At 33.5% G+C, this 19025-nt stretch overlaps 1 protein-coding gene, 1 long non-coding RNA gene and 1 pseudogene across 2 annotated transcripts; all 3 read left to right on the top strand.

Moving 5' to 3' along the window:
• Window positions 1-6615: 6615 nt before the first annotated feature.
• Window positions 6616-11523, top strand: LOC149475118 (uncharacterized; annotated as a pseudogene).
• Window positions 11524-14453: 2930 nt separating this feature from the next.
• On the top strand, window positions 14454-15811 carry LOC149475117 (uncharacterized). The gene is made up of 3 exons (XR_016318139.1): window positions 14454-14574; window positions 14823-14963; window positions 15144-15811. It is a non-coding gene; the product is annotated as an uncharacterized LOC149475117 (long non-coding RNA).
• Window positions 15812-16653: 842 nt separating this feature from the next.
• Window positions 16654-17929, top strand: LOC149475116 (uncharacterized). Its single transcript, XM_089713933.1, has one exon. The coding sequence runs from the start codon at window positions 17280-17282 to the stop codon at window positions 17796-17798; it is 519 nt and encodes a 172-aa protein (XP_089570059.1). The 5' UTR covers window positions 16654-17279; the 3' UTR covers window positions 17799-17929.
• Window positions 17930-19025: the final 1096 nt, after the last annotated feature.

The raw sequence follows: 19025 nt of genomic DNA, 5'->3' as shown, positions 1-19025 counted from the left end.
TGTGAAGAGACCCTAAAGTTTAGGGTCTCTTCACATAGAAACCTAAGGCCTTTAGGGCCTAAACCATCATACAAAAAGTTCAACCGACTCTATTGCAAACCTCATCACCACGCAAGAGATATCCAGCGACTGTGAATCCACCTGCCTAACATTAACTAAGCCAGCAATGGCGAAATTGGACGACAGACTGTACTGAAGCCCCGATTGAAAGCACATCTGAAGTAGAAAATAAACGTGTTGTTTTATTTATTTATTTTCTTGTATCTTGATATAGATTTTTTGTTCTTTGAGTACTTTTGTATACATATTTTCATGTAATTATTTTGTGTAGGTATAATTTTTTCCAAACTGATTAAAGAAGGTAATATTTTGTTTTTAAATCAATAAACTTTATATATATTATTAATATTCTATTTGTTTTCTTACAAACCTTGTTATATTGCGTTCAATAAATTGGTAAAAAATATTGGTATTGGTGCTACCGCTACATGTTTTATAATATTTTTCTCTCTAAAAATAACGTAATTTAGCAATACCGTTGCTGTATCTATCATAAATTACCGCAATAACACCGTAATCTGCGTAGAACAAATGTTGTTACTTATGATGTTAGCTATCTTGTCCTGCAAGGTTGCCGGTGTTTTACAAGTAACCCTGTATATATGTATAGGTACTCCTTGTTAAAAAAAAAAATTAATCGTCATATATTGAGACATATACTTCAGATCAGATCATATAAATATGAATGAATAGAAGTGTTGCGAACGTCTCCTGCCTCTTACGTCCACACAGTAGCTAAAAATAAAAAAAATTGTCAAGAATAAAGCGAGAAGAGTTGTTATAATTTTTAATAACGGTCTTAGACATGAACTCGCACCTGTAAAATCAAAATTTGAAATTATCAATAGAGCATTCGTTCATCGTGAACAGTTTCCAATCTGTGTCGCGTATGCTATCACCATACACAAAAGCCAAGGACTTAGTTTAAATAATGCTCTCATTGATATTGGGTCATCAACGTTCTCTTGTGGGCAGGCTTATGTAGCACTCTCTAGACTCTAGAGAGCATATGAAGATAAAATCAGGGCGTTTATTGCTAAAATCGAGCGATGGATCAATAAGATCGAAAGAAAAAACTTTTCTGCATTTGATACGCTCAACCAAATTATTGACGGACAAGGTGCAGATATTAAAGAAGAAATTCAGAAGAACGTGATGCTCCATTTGACTAATTTAAAAAGTGAATTCAATCGCTATTTTCCTGACTGCGAGGACAAAAGTATTCAGAAATTGATCCGGAATCCTTTCATTGTCAACGTTTCTGAAGTTTCTGATGAAATTCAAGAAGAAGTGATTGAAATGCAACACGACACGAACTTAAAAGATACATTCGAATCAGGAATAAATCTTGAAGATTATTGGAGCCAAAAAGCAATTTCTTTTCCAAAGCTTCGAGACATTGCTATACGTTACCTAACATTATTTTCATCGACGTATCTATGCGAGCAGGGGTTTTCGACGCTTCTGATTATTAAAAACAAGCATCGAAATCGGTTGGATGCCACTGCCGATATGCGTTTAGCTTTGAGTAGTACTGAACCGAGAATTCCGAAGTTAGTAAAGAGTATGCAGGCACAAAAATCACATTAAATTAAAATCTGTAACTTTTATATTTTTGCCAAATAATAAATAAATGAGTGCTAATTATAAAATTGTGCTTGTTTTCTTTATCAAACAACCCTTAATTTAGGTCATTTTAGTTAGGTAAACCAACTGGGTGGTCCCCGGCCATAGAAACATTTGGTAAAATGGTCCCTCATGACTAAAAGGTTAAGAACCACTGCTCTAGAGTGACTAATTTGCAAGGTTCTTTTCAAGGTTCACATTATAAATATTGACTTTAGTAGTATTAAAGCACAACAACAGTGTTACAAATTGTAGTTTATTATAATTTTACTGCAAAATTTTCCGTAAGTGTTAATACCGTAAAGTTTCACCTTATAACATTTCCTGTAATATGTATTTTCACAGATTACTAGCTTGTGATTAAACATAATTTCATACTTATATAAGAATTACAATCCTATAAATATTATAAATGTGAAAGTTTGTAAGTATGGATGTTTGTTACTCTTTCACGCAAAAACTATTGAACCGATTACAATGAATTTTAGCACACATATAGAGGGTAACTTGGATTAACACATAGGATAGGTTTTATCCCGGAAATCCCACGGGAACGGGAACTATGCGGGTTTATCTGTGAAAATGCGGGCAAAGCCGCGGGCGGAAATTAAGCTAGTTTACAATAAATTAGGTTTGATTGATATCAATGTTTTAAATATTCCCACGCGTTGCAAAGATATTCACAAAAAACAGTAAAACATTTCTCCTGTAAAATTTGCATTTTCCGATTACAGACTTTTTGCTTGGGGCCATATGCACTTTTCAATGAAAAAATCGAAAAGATTTTTTTCTTAAAAGGACTCGTGACAAGCAAAATGTGTATATTCGAGCGGAAGAGTCTTACCAAAATACTTTAAATAAGTATCAAAATATCTGCAAATGAAAAAAGAAGGTTTCTGCTATAAACCCAGATATAATTAAATTATACGTTGATGTTAAACAAGAAAAATTAAATGATGTGAAGAAACTATTAATCACACATTTTGGAGAGAAGTGGGATGAAATCTCAAATTTAAATTATTATAAACTACTAGATTTCTGCCCGCGGCTTCGCCCGCGTTTGCAAAGGAAAACCCGCATAGTTCCCGTTCCCGTGGGATTTCCGGGATAAAAACTATCCTATGTGTTAATCCAAGTTACCCTCTATATGTGTGCTAAATTTCATTGTAATCGGTTCAGTAGTTTTTACGTGAAAGAGTAACAAACATCCATACATGCATACATCCTTACAAACTTTCGCCTTTATAATATACTAGCGACCCGCCCCGGCTTCGCACGGGTGAAATGCTGATACTAAATACACTACAGAAAAATTGTGAACGTTGTATAGGTATAAAAATATAGCGGCCCGCTCCGGCATCGCACGGGTATAAAATACCTACATAGCCGGGCGGCCGCAAACGCTACGTCCCGCAATTTTTAAATCTGTAATATCTTCGAAAATATTCACTTAAATCATACGGTGTAAAGGGCCATATAGATCTATATTAAATGAACAATGTATCCATGGTATTTAATTGGTTAAGGATTAATGCTGTATTGGTTAAAATCGCTTCGAAAATTAGCCATTATTTGTCGTAAAAAGTAAATGACAAAAAAAAGTTATTGTGGGTTATCCATAAGAGATAGACATATACCATCGCGGACTTTTCTGTAGACCTTTTCAATGTGTATAATACTTAGTACATTATTTTGATAAAACTCGCGTTTGCAATGTAAGCGGAATAAATGTAATTTTTTACGACATCACATTAGAAACCTCAAAAATAACAGTACTTCTCCACTACTTAATGGATCTTATTATACATATAAACCTTCCTCTTGAATCACTCTATCTATTAAAAAAAACCGCATCAAAATCCATTGCGTAGTTTCAAAGATTTAAGCGTACAAAGGGACATAGGGACATAGGGACATAGGGACAGGGAAAGCGACTTTGTTTTATACTATGTAGTGATATTAGATATTAGATTATCGAATCGGCCTGGCATTACTGCGCGTAGCGAGTGCGTTACCACTTGCCGTAGATACGGCATCCTCATAAATTTCCTCACAATTTTGAGGAAGCGATAGCGGAAGAGGAATTTTTTTTTTTTTTTTGAGGATGCGGTAACGGTTGAGGAACCCAAAATATTGCGGAACTTCCGCATTATGAGGAAGCGGAAGAGGAATCCTCAACAACCCTAATGTAGAACGCTAATGTTAATAAATAAACGTTTCATAATAAATCTGTTACTGTTATTTAATCTTACCTTGATAAATTCCGTTAATGATTCATAGATTGCTGCACAAACTTCGATGATGAATTCGGAAATAGTAGATTTTCCGAGTCTAAATATATGTGTGAGTGTCCTTAAACTACACCCAGTAGCGAGGAAGTATAGAACTGCTTGTAATTTTGAAATTGCAGGAATCGCACTTCTAAAAGGGTATCTTTACGCTGAATTTGAGAATGTATTTTATTTAACAGAAAATTTACACAACTTTCGGACATTCTCAAACTATCGAAGTATTCTTTGAGATCTTCCAATGCTAATTCCTTCAGAAGACAATTAGTAGCTCCTAGTTTTTCTCTTCTATTGATCCATTTTCGTACCCATATTCTTTTTATTAATCACACAAATTATTTTAAACCAGAATTTACAATACTTGTATGTAGGTATACCTACAAAATTATTTTTAAAAAGATATAAAATTGAATTAAATTAAAAAACACAAAATATGCAAAAATAAATTAAAATTATTATTATACGCGCATAGAACCTCCACCTTTTTGTTTTAGGATGAAAAAGAAAATAGTTTGACAGGCTTAGTGCTTGACAAAGTAGTGACGTCACGTATCGATAAAAATACAATAATAATTATAATATCTATCTTTTATGTATTTATGTTTTAAAATTTTGGTGAAATATATTATTTCAGTTTAATTTGAACACGTGCTTGTAGATAAGTTGATTTCGGCGATCATTTTAAAAATGCCACGTACTAATTGCGCATTATTCGGCTGCTTGAATTGAACTATACCAATTATACCACCAGATGATTTTGTTAACATTTGACAACACGTGAAAATTGATAACATTTTTCGTTGCTGCTATAAGAGAGAACACATAAACTGTTAAGTGGCTGAATTAATTTACAACGAATTAAACATAATCAGTTTTATATTACCCAAGTTTACTTAAAAAAACTGTTCATAAGATTGAGAATATTGAACACTACAAAAGGAGGTTGACCTAATCGTACCAGATGACGAAACGATGGCGTCCCAATATGCCATATATATGAAAAATACCCCTATTTTTTAAGGTCTTAAAAAACACAAGAAATACCTCTCTAAGTAGCCACAAAAAAAAGATATCCGTTTGTTTTTGTAAATGTTTCGAAATTATTCAAAATAATAGTTTCAGAACGCACCTAAAGACGATTCATTTCGCGTATAAATTGACTCAATATTGAAAGACTATAATTATTTCCGTTTTTCTGAATAGTTGTTAATTGTAATTCAATCCAATTAGTTTGTAGGCATCAAATCAACTACTATATTTATTATGCACTGAATTATTGTCATAAAAATAATGATGTAGGTTCATAGTAAGCTGAATTACGTACAACGGAACGTCATTTGTCATCGACAAGTTATAAAATCTGTGGTCATCGACCCGCGCCATTGATTCATTGATTGACACCCGGTATATGCCGGAATCCTTGCTTGAAGGTGAGCATCAGCTCACCACCGAGCAAGCTAACAGGAGTCGATGTGTGACCATATGCCGTTGGGTGGTAGAAGTCGTTAACGGGTACTTTAAACGAGACTTTAAAATATTCCGGCAAGATTTTTTTAATAAAACAGTTCCACATATGATGCAAATGTTTTCCATAGCTGCAAGCCTTTTAAATAAATTCGGTGTTCGGTTAAAAAATAGGAATGATGCTGAGCACATCATAAATGTGATTAGGGAACGATTCCCATTAAATAATAACTTAATTGAATTTGTAACCACTATAAATATGAATAGACGAACATCCGATCCGAGCTCCTATACAAATTTGGCCATTGTTCTTTATATAATGTATGTTGAAGTATGTTAATAAGGAATAAAAAAAATACAGAAAAGAGTTCAAGATGTGCTCTACCCATAAGAAAGTAAAAGATCTACTGCAGGAAGATGTCTCTCGCAGAATAAATATTTTGACAAAATTTCTTCAATGACTGGTACCTATTTATTCAAGAACATTTTTTCAAATTAGTAAACTAAAATTGTTTTCAATTAGAAAACATTTAATGATTAAAATTTATTAATTTCCAGATATTAGTTTTTCAACACTGAAAATAATTCATATTGAAGGGAAAGGAAACCAAGGGGTTTTCAGCACCCCTGGTAAAAAGCGCCCTCATAAAACAACAGTATCAAACTTGGACAGTTTCAATATTCAATCGATTAGAAACAAAATCAATTAATATTATATTGTAATTTGTAAAGAAGCAAGTGCCCACACAAAGAAGCCTTTTGATAGACTTGAGGGAAAGCATCGGCTTTAATGTCTGCAGAGAAACATTACGCCAGATATTATTATCAAATGGGTTTGTTTTCACACAGAACAAAAACCAATGTTCTGTACTCGAAGAAAGCATAGCGACATAGGTACTTGAAGGCAATTATTTCAAAACGACAGCAAGGGAAGATAATAATTTATTTAGATGAGATTTATATTCATCAGAATTATAGACCAAAGAAGTCATGACAGGGTCCTTCAACTCAAGGTGCTATTAAAGATTGCGAGGAATAATTGAATGTGGGGCAGGCCATTTAAAATCCTATTGCAGAAAAGGCAAAAATTATTGGAGCTTGTATGATGAAAATGCAAAAAAAGTACAAACAGTTTTATTTTCCAAAGTAGTTAACACTTGATGCTGCTATTTATGGGTGAATTTCCCAAACGACTTTTTTTTTTGTCTTCATTGAAATTAGTATTTGAAAAAAGGAATATTGTTCTGTACTATTTTTTTTTGTATTCATTAGGTATTTATTGGGTTGTGGCATAAAATATTATTTGTCTAAGTCTATTTACAAAGGTAGAAATAAATACATAAACCTCTATTTTTGTCACATCGGTGCTGTCCCTCTACTTTTTTTACAAGCAAAAACGCTTATATCGTTATAAAAATAAGTAACTTAAGAATAGAACTTATTCTATTTCATAGAATATTAGTTTTATTATTAATATGTAGCATATTTTATTACGTAATTCATAATATTTATTACTGAGAGGCATAAATGTACTTGTCTCGCAAAATTTTGTCATATCGCTGCACAAAAGTAATTTAAACCTAACTTTGCATCGATGAGTCCGACAGTGTCCCCACCCCAATTTTATTTCCCTCGTTAGTGTGTGCTAGTGCGCAGTCAGGACGGACGTGTGTCAAATCGCTGCATATTCCCGCCAATTACGTAAGTACGACATTTCAGTTACTTCCAAGCAATTATTTTATATTATCGGTGGTTGCATTTTTCTAGTGTAATGTGAAGTTTTATTACGATTGTTTGGTTCTAACAGACATAGTAAGTAAATTAGCATCATTATAGGTACTTGAATTTAGCCTAAATATTATACATTTTTCATAATTTTCAAAAAAGTCGATAATTTCTCACGTCGCTGTTCTCATATCGCTGTAATCGGTGGTCTTTTTTACCACCGATGTGATAATTTACACCGATGTGATAAGAAAAATCAATCGGTGTCTTAAATATCATATCGGTGTTTTGATTCATGATCGACGCATAGTTTTGTCACATCGGTGGATTGTTTTATCACATCGGTAGATCATATTATCACCTCGGTGTAATTTTATCATATTGGTAGACATAGTGTCATTTCATTAAAGTAAACAAAAAAACAATGGAGCATACCTACAACCATACATTATATACATACATATACACATATTATATTTTTTAACTTTCATAAATATTAACTTGTGTGCAGCTCGTGCCGCACACAATTCGTTCGAGTAATTTTGTTTAAGATTAATTTTGTTTAAGAATGCTGAAATCAAAACTAAACGAGGAGGAGAAAAAAGAGAGAAAGAGGTTGATGGAAAGAATAAGAAAAGCTAAAATCAAAAGTGATCCTGTGTTAAACGAGCAGCATTTAAGAAAAGACAGAGAACGCTTAGCTAAAAGAAAGGCAGCTGGACTTATCCTAACCCGAAGCCAAATGACTGCACATGCACGTCGCAATGCACAAAAGAAAAACCGAATCAGTGCCCGTGCATATTATCAGCGGAAAAAAAATAAGGCAAATGGTGCCCGCAACAACCCAACAAGTGTTTCAGAGACCAATGACGCAGAATCGCTACCGAAAAATCAAGATAATGAGCCCGGTATTTCTCAAGATCTAATAGGACCTCATAGCCCACGGCTATTGCGACAGAATGTTCGATGTAATAGTCCTAATTTGCGTATTGATGCCATAGTAGCGAGTAGTTCCCACTATTTACGTACAAGCAGTCCCCTAGATTTATCAATAGCATCTCCTTTACGAACGCCAAGTATTAGTTCTATAAATTCAGAAGAATCAACATTACGCCCAAATAGTCCTAACTTAGACACATCCTTTAATACTGTTAAATTCAAACAAGACATTAAAATGAAATTTCGTAAATATCAAAACGTTAAAACTCAGCAAATACACGATTTAAGAAAACAATTGGCAAAGGCTAATAAAGAGAAACTAATGTACAAAAAGAGATACATGAGACTACATCAAGAATTTAAGAAATTAAAACAGAGTAATTTAGAAGTGAGACGAATCCCAACGAAGCCAAAAAATATAGACCTGCAAAAACGTATCCGTAAGATTGTTGTTCAGTTTTTTGAGGATGATGAAAATTCAAATCTTTGCCCAGGTAAAAAGGATACTGTCACACAAAATGGAGTAAAAAAACAGAAAAGGCTGATGAAAGACACAATTAAAAATTTACACAAAAAGTATTTGACTTCGGGCTACCCTCCAATCAGTTACGTCACTTTTACAAGAATGAGGCCGTTTTGGGTCACGCAGCCAAAATTAAACTTGAGAAATACATGCCTATGTGAGAAACATGAGAACATGGATCTTGTTATATCATCTTTAAAAAGAAATCGTATCATAAAAGAAAACACCACGACTGAAATTCTAAGTAGTATTTGCTGTGATATTTTTAAGGTAGAATGCCTGCAAAGAACATGTCCTGTCTGTAAGAATCGTCATTTAAATTATCAAGAATTTGATAACTCCAAAGATGTTATTTATTGGAATTGGAAGAAGATAAAAAAGAATTACAAAAAAAATGGAGTCGATAAAATAGCCGTTAATGTAGAAAAAGTAAAAATAACCGTTAAACCATTACAACTAATCAAAATATTTGAAAACAATCTGAAACCGTTCTTAACACATTGTAGTAATATACGAAATCAAAGTCAAGCTTTTAAGCACTACAAACAAAACATGACTGAAAAGGATTGTGTCGTTCACATTGACTTTAGTGAGAACTATAGCTCCAAGTACGGGTCCGAAATACAATCTATGCACTTTGGTGGCAGTCGTCAACAATTCACATTACACACTGCTGTAATTTACTATAAAAATAAGGAAGAGAATATAACAACTCAATGTTTCTGCACTATTAGTTCTTCACTGCGCCATGATGCTGCCGCCGTTTGGGCTCACCTTGTTCCAATATTAGAAGAAATTAAACAGGAAGCTCCAATTGTTCAGAATCTTATTATTATTTCTGATTCTCCATCAGGCCAGTATCGGAATAAGAAAATTTTTTATATTATGTCCCAACTCAGTATTTACTGCTCTTCTCTGACTAACATAATATGGAACTATAGTGAATGTGGTCATGGAAAAGGTGCGCCAGATGGAGTAGGTGGGCTACTGAAGCGAACGGCGGATCGATTTGTTGCACACGATGGTGATATGAATAATATAGACTCTTTTGTAAACTATTTAAAATCTGCTGTCCAAGGCGTGAAAATTAGTACTGTAGAAGAATATGAAGTTGAAGAAAAGGACTGGCTTCTCCCTACAAATTTGAACACATTTCGTGGAACATTGCAAGTCAAACAAGTCATTTGGACTAAAGAAGCTAAAAATCGTATAGTTTTACGTCGACTTTCTTGTATAGAAGATGAATGTATGAAATATGTTGTTAAATGTCCACATGGCAAACATCTAGACTTCCACAATTTGTCAACCGAACACGAAATTAAGTCTAAACCTCAACTTTCTACTTCGAGTAATAAAAAATCCAGAACTAAATCCAAAATAGATATCACTAAAATGCGACCAGTAAAGTTAACTGACAAATTAATTTTGTTCCCACAGCCATCACATTCAAAGTATTTTACACCATCAAATACATTAAAAATCTCGGAAAATGCGGCACCCAGATCATCCTCTTCGACAAAAATGTCTGAAAATTTGCTATTGAACTATGTAGATCTTGATCAAAGTACTCCTGCCTGTTCATTTTTAGAGAAAATTGACACGAACATTTTAGTTGGTTTAGAGGAATCAACTCAATTCGTAAATAAAGAGGATACGGTAAAAGCATCTAATAGATTTTCAAGTCCTACCGTGGAAGACAGTGACACCGATGAGGAAATATTTAGAATAAAATCTAAAATTAACTTTAAAAAAGAAAAAAATGAGCCACGTAAACCAACTCCTGACATCAAACAGAGATTTAATTATATATTTGGTTGCAGTGACACTGATGATGACTTATTTTGATCTGGGCTGATTTGTTTTTAAAATTTTTATTTTTATTGTTTTTAGTTTTAATTGAAAAAAAGAGGTTTAATTGTTGTAACAGATAATAATTATAAAAGTACGTAATTAAGTGCTGTGATTAACTATAGGTATACTACATAGTCTTCTATGACTTAAAAGTCTAATTATGGTGCAATTTAATAAAAGTGGAGTACGAAGACGGTTCAAGTTCTGTAGTGATTTATGTTGAACTTAAAGGCTGATTAACATAATAACCAAATTATACTGACAGATTTAATTTAAGTTTTTTTTTTAAGGGTAAAGATTATTTGCTAGATGTAAGATATAAGCGATCTCTATGTAATCTATGATACTTACGCACTGAGAACAAAGATTTTAAAAATATTAAATTAAGTGATAATTAAAGCTGTGATTATTGTAGTGTTGTTATGATTAAGGTTAAACTTAAAAGGCTGATTAATTAGGTATATAAAGTTTTCTTATATAAAGTTTCTATTCTTAGTATTGTTGAACCTAGAACGCCACAATGTTTTAAGTGTACCTACACATGGCAAAACAATTAGCTTGATCGCCACATTAATAAATGTGTATTGTACAATAACGTACAAGAAATTTTTGTTTTTTATACTTCTTTTAAATAAACACAATGATAATTAAAAAAAACATTATTTTTTATTCTAAGAAAATAATACCCTTAGTTCAGGTATTCAGTTCTTAGTCACTCCTTCAAAAATGTATAAGCCTACTATTTCTTTTTTGATGTTCAAAGGTGGATAGATTATCATATCGCTGTATATGTATATCACATCGGTGAATAAATTTATCATATCGGTGTACAGAAAAGATAATCGGTGCCGGATTGTCACATCGGTGGAAACCAGAATTCAAACTGAATTTTCTCCATAGTCTTAAAAGATACGTTGATGGTTACCAATAAGGGAGTATTTAGTATCCTAAATATTACATTAAACATGAAAAAAATAAAAAATATATATAAATGAAAAAGTTCACCGATATGATAAGAAAAATGGCATTTGTTGAAATTCACCCTTATACTAGAGTTAGTGGAATAGGCAATAGGGAGCGTATTCGGCCTTCATGGAGGTGAAAAGTGGAAAAGGGATTGCTGGCCAGTTAGCGAGGACGGTAGCAGATGTCAGGCACCGCGTTCGGCTTCGCTCTCTTGTTATTCGATACACGGATCGGATAGACGTCACCATTGTCCGCTTCTTATAATTGTTAACATTTAATAATAAAATGATAAAATGATCGCAGACAGATACGATTGTGTGTACTTGCACCATTGCGAGCGAGTACACACATCCTATATCAATAAAAATAAAATGACATATAAATGGTAAATTGTAAAATGATAATATTTAAATAATTAATGTAATGTACTAACATAGTAATTAAGAAATTACTAACAAGTGGACCTATGATGTTTTATTAATAAATAAATTATTATTATTAATGCTAAAAATTGTGATTGTTCTTTGAAAGTATTTTCTTTAAAATAAATAACCGTCTAAAAGGCTAATTTCAGAAGTGGGATCCCACCCGCATCTGTATTGGTTTTCTAGACTGTTACGGGAATTGTTGTAAAATAAATTTTAGTGAAATCTTTTGAATTTGTGTTAGTTTTTCATAATGTCTAAAGAGGGTGGTAGTAAATCTCGAAAACGTGGACGTTCTTCTGATCCGGGTATCAAATAACAGCTTCAAACGATTGTATCACGTTTAACTGCGTTGGAGGATACTTCTAGGGGCCGCAATATAGGTGCAGCTAGCGCGGCGTGCCAGGCCACGCCCTCGCGCTTGCACTGCTTGTATTTTAGTTTACTATTTTGGAGTTTTTAAATTAATGCATAAAAATTTGTTTTGAAAATTAGTACTGGATTGAGTTCAAAGCTAAAACAAAAACTTAAGCAGCAGACTCAAGACGAAATGCTTCAGCAACGGGTGGTGGACCCAATAAGCTAGTACCGCTTAATGACTTGGAGCAAAGGGTATCAAATCTTATTGGACCTGTGGCGTTGGAGGGATTACCTGGTGTGCGCATACCATTTGATGTTAGTTGATTAACAAGTTTATCTAAGTAATTGTGACAAATTTTTTAATGTATTGAAATCGAAAATGATTTTTTTTACTAGATTATTCATTTATTAATTATCTTTCATGAAGGAGAACTGAGCTCCTGCAAATATGCTCCTGAAATAGGCTTATGATGACATGATAGTGTTAGTAAAGTATGGATTAACATTGATATCTACAAGAATATTGTATGATATTTATTGATGACTAATGCAAAATAATTTTTCAGTTAACAGCAGAAGAACAGAACCCTTCCCAAGTTGTCATAGAGAAATTAGGAACACAGCCATCAACATCCACTGCTCAATCCACAACCACACAAACCACATCTTTTGAACCTTCATTGAAAATCCAAAACGACAGCAAGGGAAGAAAATAATTTATTAAGATGAGATTTATATTCATCAGAATTAAAGACCAAAGAAGTCATGACAGGGTCCTTCAACTCAAGGTGCTATTACAGATTGCGAGGAATAATTGAATGTGGGGCAGGCCATTTAAAATCCTATTGCAGAAAAGTCAAAAATTATTGGAGCTTGTATGATGAAAATGCAAAAAAAGTACAAACAGTTTTATTTTCCAAAGTAGTAAACACTTGATGCTGCTATTTATACTAGAGCTAATGAAATAGGCAATAGGGGGCGTATTCCGCCTTCATGGAGGTGAAAGATGGAAAAGGGATTGCTGGCCAGTTAGCGAGGACGGTGGCAGATGTCAGGCACCGCGTTCGGCTTCGCTCTCTTGTTATTCGATACTCGGATCGGATAGACGTCACCATTGTCCGCTTCTTATAATTGTTAACATTTAATATTAAAAATTGTGATTGTTCTTTGAAAGTATTTTCTTTAAAATAAATAACCGTCTAAAAGGCTAATTTCAGAAGTGGGATACCACCCGCATCTGTATTGGTTTTCTAGACTGTTACGGGAATTGTTGTAAAATAAATTTTAGTAAAATCTTTTGAACTTGTGTTAGTTTATAGTAATGTCTAAAGAGGGTGGTAGTAAATCTCGAAAACGTGGACGTTCTTCTGATCCGGGTGTCAAACAACAGCTACAAACGATTATATCACGTTTGACTGCGTTGGAGGATACTTCTAGGGGCCGCAATATAGGTGCAGCTAGCGCGGCGTGTCAGGCCACGCCCTCGCGCTTGCACTGCTTGTATTTTAGTTTACTATTTTGGAGTTTTTAAATTAATGCATAAAAATTTGTTTTGAAAATTAGTACTGGATTGAGTTCAAAGCTAAAACAAAAACTAAAGCAGCAGACTCAAGACGAAATGCTTCAGCAACGGGTGGTGGACCCAATAAGCTAGTACCGCTTAATGACTTGGAGCAAAGGGTATCAAATCTTATTGGACCTGTGGCGGTGGAGGGATTACCTGGTGTGCGCATACCATTTGATGTTAGTTGATTAACAAGTTTATCTAATTAATTGTGACAATTTTTTTTAATGTATTGAAATCGAAAATGATTTTTTTTACTAGATTATTCATTTATTAGCTTTCATGAAAGAGAACTGAGCTCCTGCAAATATGCTCCTGAAATAGGCTTATGATGACATGATAGTGTTAGTAAAGTATGGATTAACATTAATATCTACAAGAATATTGTATGATATTTATTGATGACTAATGCAAAATAATTTTTCAGTTAACAGCAGAAGAACGGAACCCTTCCCAAGTTGTCATAGAGAAATTAGGAACACAGCCAACAACATCCACTGCTCAATCCACAACCACACAAACCACATCTTTTGAACCTTCAATGGACATAGAATGGTTGGAAGACAGTCCACCTCTAGAATTACAAATACCTCCAGGCACCTCACATCCTGATACACATTCAGTGAAGCATGATAATAAAGAATTATTGGAAGAAAGTAGGTATTTTTATTTGTTTGCAAATTATAGTATGAAAAATAGGTTTTAATATTATTCGTCGCATTTCAGAGGAGTAGCAGCAGACCATTTGCCAAAAAGCCCCAAAGAGGAAGACCAAAAAGCGAAGTAAATATTTTTTTTTCCTCTGTACTAATGTTTTAAAAATGTTTGTTGATTTGTAAGGTTGAACAGGATAATCTCTGGATCTAATGCATAAAAACCAAGTTTGAAAATTGTTTTATCCACATCAGACATACCCTATGAATTTAACTCTTATTACTAGCTGCTAGTTGCTCTAGTTACTCAAAGAAACTACTGAGTATAATAATTAATTCTGAACATGTAAGTCAATTATTATGCTCTTGTTATTTCAGTAAGCCAAGATGAGAGAGTGCCTCATTGGGCCTATGAATTGGAAAGCAAGCGATTGGCTGTTGAGGACAGGCATACAGCTGCTATAGAAAAATTAGCTGTATCACTCACCAAGATACAGGAAGATATACGTATATATATGAGTAAATTAAAATGATTTTAAATATTTTCTGTTATTTTTTATAGTTTATATTCATGTAATCTTTATCATTGTTTCTTAATTTTTTAAATAGTTCTTGTTATTTTTTATAGTTTACATTAATGTAATTTATTATTATTAATTATTTAAAAATATGCTAAGACGACATGTTATACCTTCACAGTTGGAAAAATTGGTGGACTCTGAACTGATAGAATTTAATTTCCGGGAACATCTGATGCATACAGCATCAATGTATTTTGGTTTTGACTTTCATACCATGTCACAACAACTTGAAGAAAAGGATCTGTTGGATGTCAAGGAACGATGCAAGAACTTTTTATGTTCTCTGGCCGAGCAGATTCAGAAAAGGCTTCCGAATAATTTATCACTGTTGAAAACGGTTGCTGATTTGCACCCAAGGGTTGCTACATCTCAAGTCAAAACTGATATAAAACCAATATTGAACCACATTCAGCGAACTCATATATATGGAAAGAAAAATGACATCGAGTCTGAGTGGCACCAATTAAGTAATAAAACATGGACGAATACCTCTTCTTCAGCAGATTTTTATTTTGAAGTTTATGATGATTGTGACGCAGCTGGCAGTAAACGTTTTAAAATATTTCAAAATTCGGTTTAGCATTTGCCACTGTGCCAATTTCAAACGCGAGTGTGGAACGAGTATTCTCTATCTATAATGTTGTCAAAAATAAGTTGCGGAATAGACTCTCTATTAAAATGTTGCAAAGCATCATGATGGTCCGATTTACATTAAATCGAAATGGTGGATCTTGTACAACATTTAATCCATCGACAGTGCAGTGTCAAATTTAAAGCGAAAATTAAGTGGACGGAACAACATACTTTAAAATTCGTACAAGAATACTTAAAATATGAATGTCTATACAATGTAAAGTGCGCAGAATTTAAAATCAAACAGTTGAGAGATGCTCAACTGTTTGATTTTAAACAAACAGTTGAGAATCAAACAGTTGAGCAAACTGTTCAACTGTTGATTCACAACAGTTGAACAGTACCTACTCATAGTACACGATACCTACTATGAGTATATCGTGTACCTACTCACACAAGAAACTTTTTTTCTACGAATAAGGTCAGCTACCTGCTCTGAGCGCTTGCGAAAGGGTCTATGCGAGTTGTAATAACTTTTAAAATACTTGACTTAGAGGAGAAATTTAAACACTATTTTGTAGATAAACTCAAAATCTATTAAGAAAATACAAAAAAATGATATCTCAAGCAGCTAGTTTTTGTAATAATTTAAGAAAACCAAAAATTGTATTAAAATAAATGTATTTTTTATAACTTTGTCATTTAATTACTGATTCGAAACAATTCAATATCGATTATTTTAGTATTAATTTTAGTAGAATATCTAATTACCTATTGAAAAGTAAAAAAAAACAGGTCTGTAGGATGTCTAGAACTCGTAATTTGGGTACTTTAATAGACAAAGGCAAAAACTCGACTAAAATTTTTTAAACAGCTGTCTTGGAGGGGGTGAGGTTAGCACCCCCAATATGGGGTGTTTTTATCGATAAAATTGTTAATAGAATCCGACCTTAAAATATAGTCACTACCCTTTTGGACACACTGTATATAATGATAATAATATTGGGAATGAAAAAAAAATGTATTCTTTACATATAAAAAAAAATGTATTTTTAAAAAAAAAATGTATTCTGATAAGATGGGCGAAAAATGAAAAACCGTATGAAGTGAGAGATGTTACTAGGGAACAGGTTTATGACTTTAAAGAGCTACTTAAAAATAAAAACTGGACGAAAAATACAGTGAACGCAAAAATCTCATGAAACAAAATCAAGGAAGTAATAATTCAAGAAAGCCAGCCAAATAAAATACATTATAAATATGATTTAAGTGACGAATGCATGACTTTAATTACCCGAAAAGAAACGAGAAACCGTGCATTTACACTTAAAACTTCATATCCTCAGTCGATTTTAATTTCCAAAGACAAATTTAAAGATTTGATCAGTCTATGTGAGACTGGGATAATACCCGTCAAATATCATGAGTACTACAAAGCTCTGCCGCATGGCCACATTACTATTAATATAAATGTTTGTAATATTTTATTTTTATTGTTACAGCTGCGCTGGGAACGGAAGAGCAGTGTATTGCATTTTCTGAAGATCGAGGCCTGGTATCAGCAACCAAGAACTGCAGATATCATCGCTATACTGACATCAAACTATATTGACATCAAAAGGGTCGGTTGGATCATTTGTTTGAAAATATTAAGCTGCCACTCCCAGTGGTTTTCAAATTAATGTACTGCTATGCCCGTGACTATGACTATTATCAAGCCAGGATTGAGCGCAGCCCCAGGTCACGTGGCATAGCAGTCTCCGAAGCAACAATTTGTGACTGGTACAATTATTGCCGGGAGACAATTGTGGTCCACCAGATGGAGAACCAGCAAGAAAGGCCAAAGATTGGTGGACCTGGTAAAGTATTGCAGATAGATGAAAGTAAATTTGGGAGGACAAAATACAATAGAGGTCGCCGAGTCGAAGGTCACTGGGTGCTGGGTATGGTCGACGACGAAACTAATGAGTTGGGACTCGAAGTGTGTCCCAACAATGAAAGGTCGGCAGAGGTACTGATCCCTCTGATCAAGAAACATGTCGCAGAGGGATCCATAATTCACACGGACTGTTGGCGTGCATACGATTCCCTGCCGACTCATGGATATATTCATAAGAAAGTGAATCACAGTAAACCAGACAATCCATTTATTGCTGAGGATGTGTACCCAGCACATAAGAGAGCCAGTGGCGGAATCTGAAGCGACGGTTTCACAAAGTGAATTATAAAGGAAATTTTGAAGATTGGATAATAGAATATTTATGGCGTACTGACATTCGAAAAAGTCATTTAGACAGTTTTGAAGAGTTGATAAAAGCAATTAAATATGTTTACGAAATTTATTTTTTGTTTTTTTTTTTAATTACTTGCTTCCCTCAACAATAAATAATACCCTATTATTTAAACTTAGCAATAAATAATACCCTAATGTTAAAACCCTTATTTATTGCTTGCTTCCCTAAGCAATACGTCGTATCGTCGTCATTATTTACGATTTTATTATATAAAAAATGTCGTGTGCATTTTTGTGCGGAAATAAAAGAGGCGACACAAATGACGAAATCAGTTATCATAAGTAGGTACACTAAAAGTATGATTTGTATGTTTTTGTTTCGTATTTTTGAGATAATATAAGGTCAGCATAACAATATTCATAAGAATTAATAAAGTATGAAGGAAAGTGTGCTAGTTTATTTAAGGGTGTATATTAATATTATTTATTTATAATTAAATCCGTATGATCTAGTATAGTTAGAAAAAAATCCATACTAATATTATAAATGCGAAAGTAACTCTGTCTGTCTGTCTGTTACTCAATCACGCCTTAACTACTGAACCAATTTGCATGAAATTTGGTATAGAGATATTTTGATACCCGAGAAAGGACAAAGGCTACTTTTTATCACGGGAAATAGGATAGGTTTTATCCCGGAAATCTCACGGGAACGGGAACTATGCGGGTTTTTCTTTGACTGCGCGGGCGAAGCTGCGGGTGGAAAGCTAGTATATTAATAAAAGATGGATTGTAGTAGTAAGAAATCATAGGTGTGATAATGACTGGAAACCTCATACAAGTAGTGTTATATGTTCAAAACACTTTAAACCGGAGGATATCTATATGACCCCAAGTGGAATAAGAAGTCTTCTAGATGGATCTGTATTCTGTGGGGTTAGACAAGTGGCTTTCTATTAGCGTTAAGTTTAATAGAATAGATTATGAATGTATGAGATTGACGTAATCAATCGTCATCGTCGTCGTAATCAAACGTCAATCTCATTCATTCATAATCTATTCTATTAAACTTTACGCTAATAGAAAGCCACTTGTATAGGGGGGCTGTACCTTGTTTTCAGGTATTTATAAAATTTAAAAAATTTGTTTGCTAGATACAAAACAACTTTTAGGGGAATCGCCATGCTTTGATTT

The sequence above is a fragment of the Colias philodice genome, chromosome 31, assembly GCF_061535455.1.
Source record: "Colias philodice isolate Cphi_HAF_F1 chromosome 31, ilColPhil1 Martin Lab GWU primary, whole genome shotgun sequence".
NCBI classification, from domain to species: Eukaryota; Metazoa; Arthropoda; class Insecta; order Lepidoptera; family Pieridae; genus Colias; species Colias philodice.
The sequence above is the reverse complement of the archived record's forward strand: the minus strand, read 5'-3'. Positions and strand labels throughout refer to the sequence as shown.

What these genes read in the sequence shown, in the direction of transcription:
- LOC149475116 (XM_089713933.1), top strand. Translation starts at nt 17,280, where the DNA reads ATGTACTGCTATGCCCGTGACTATGACTATTATCAAGCCAGGATTGAG.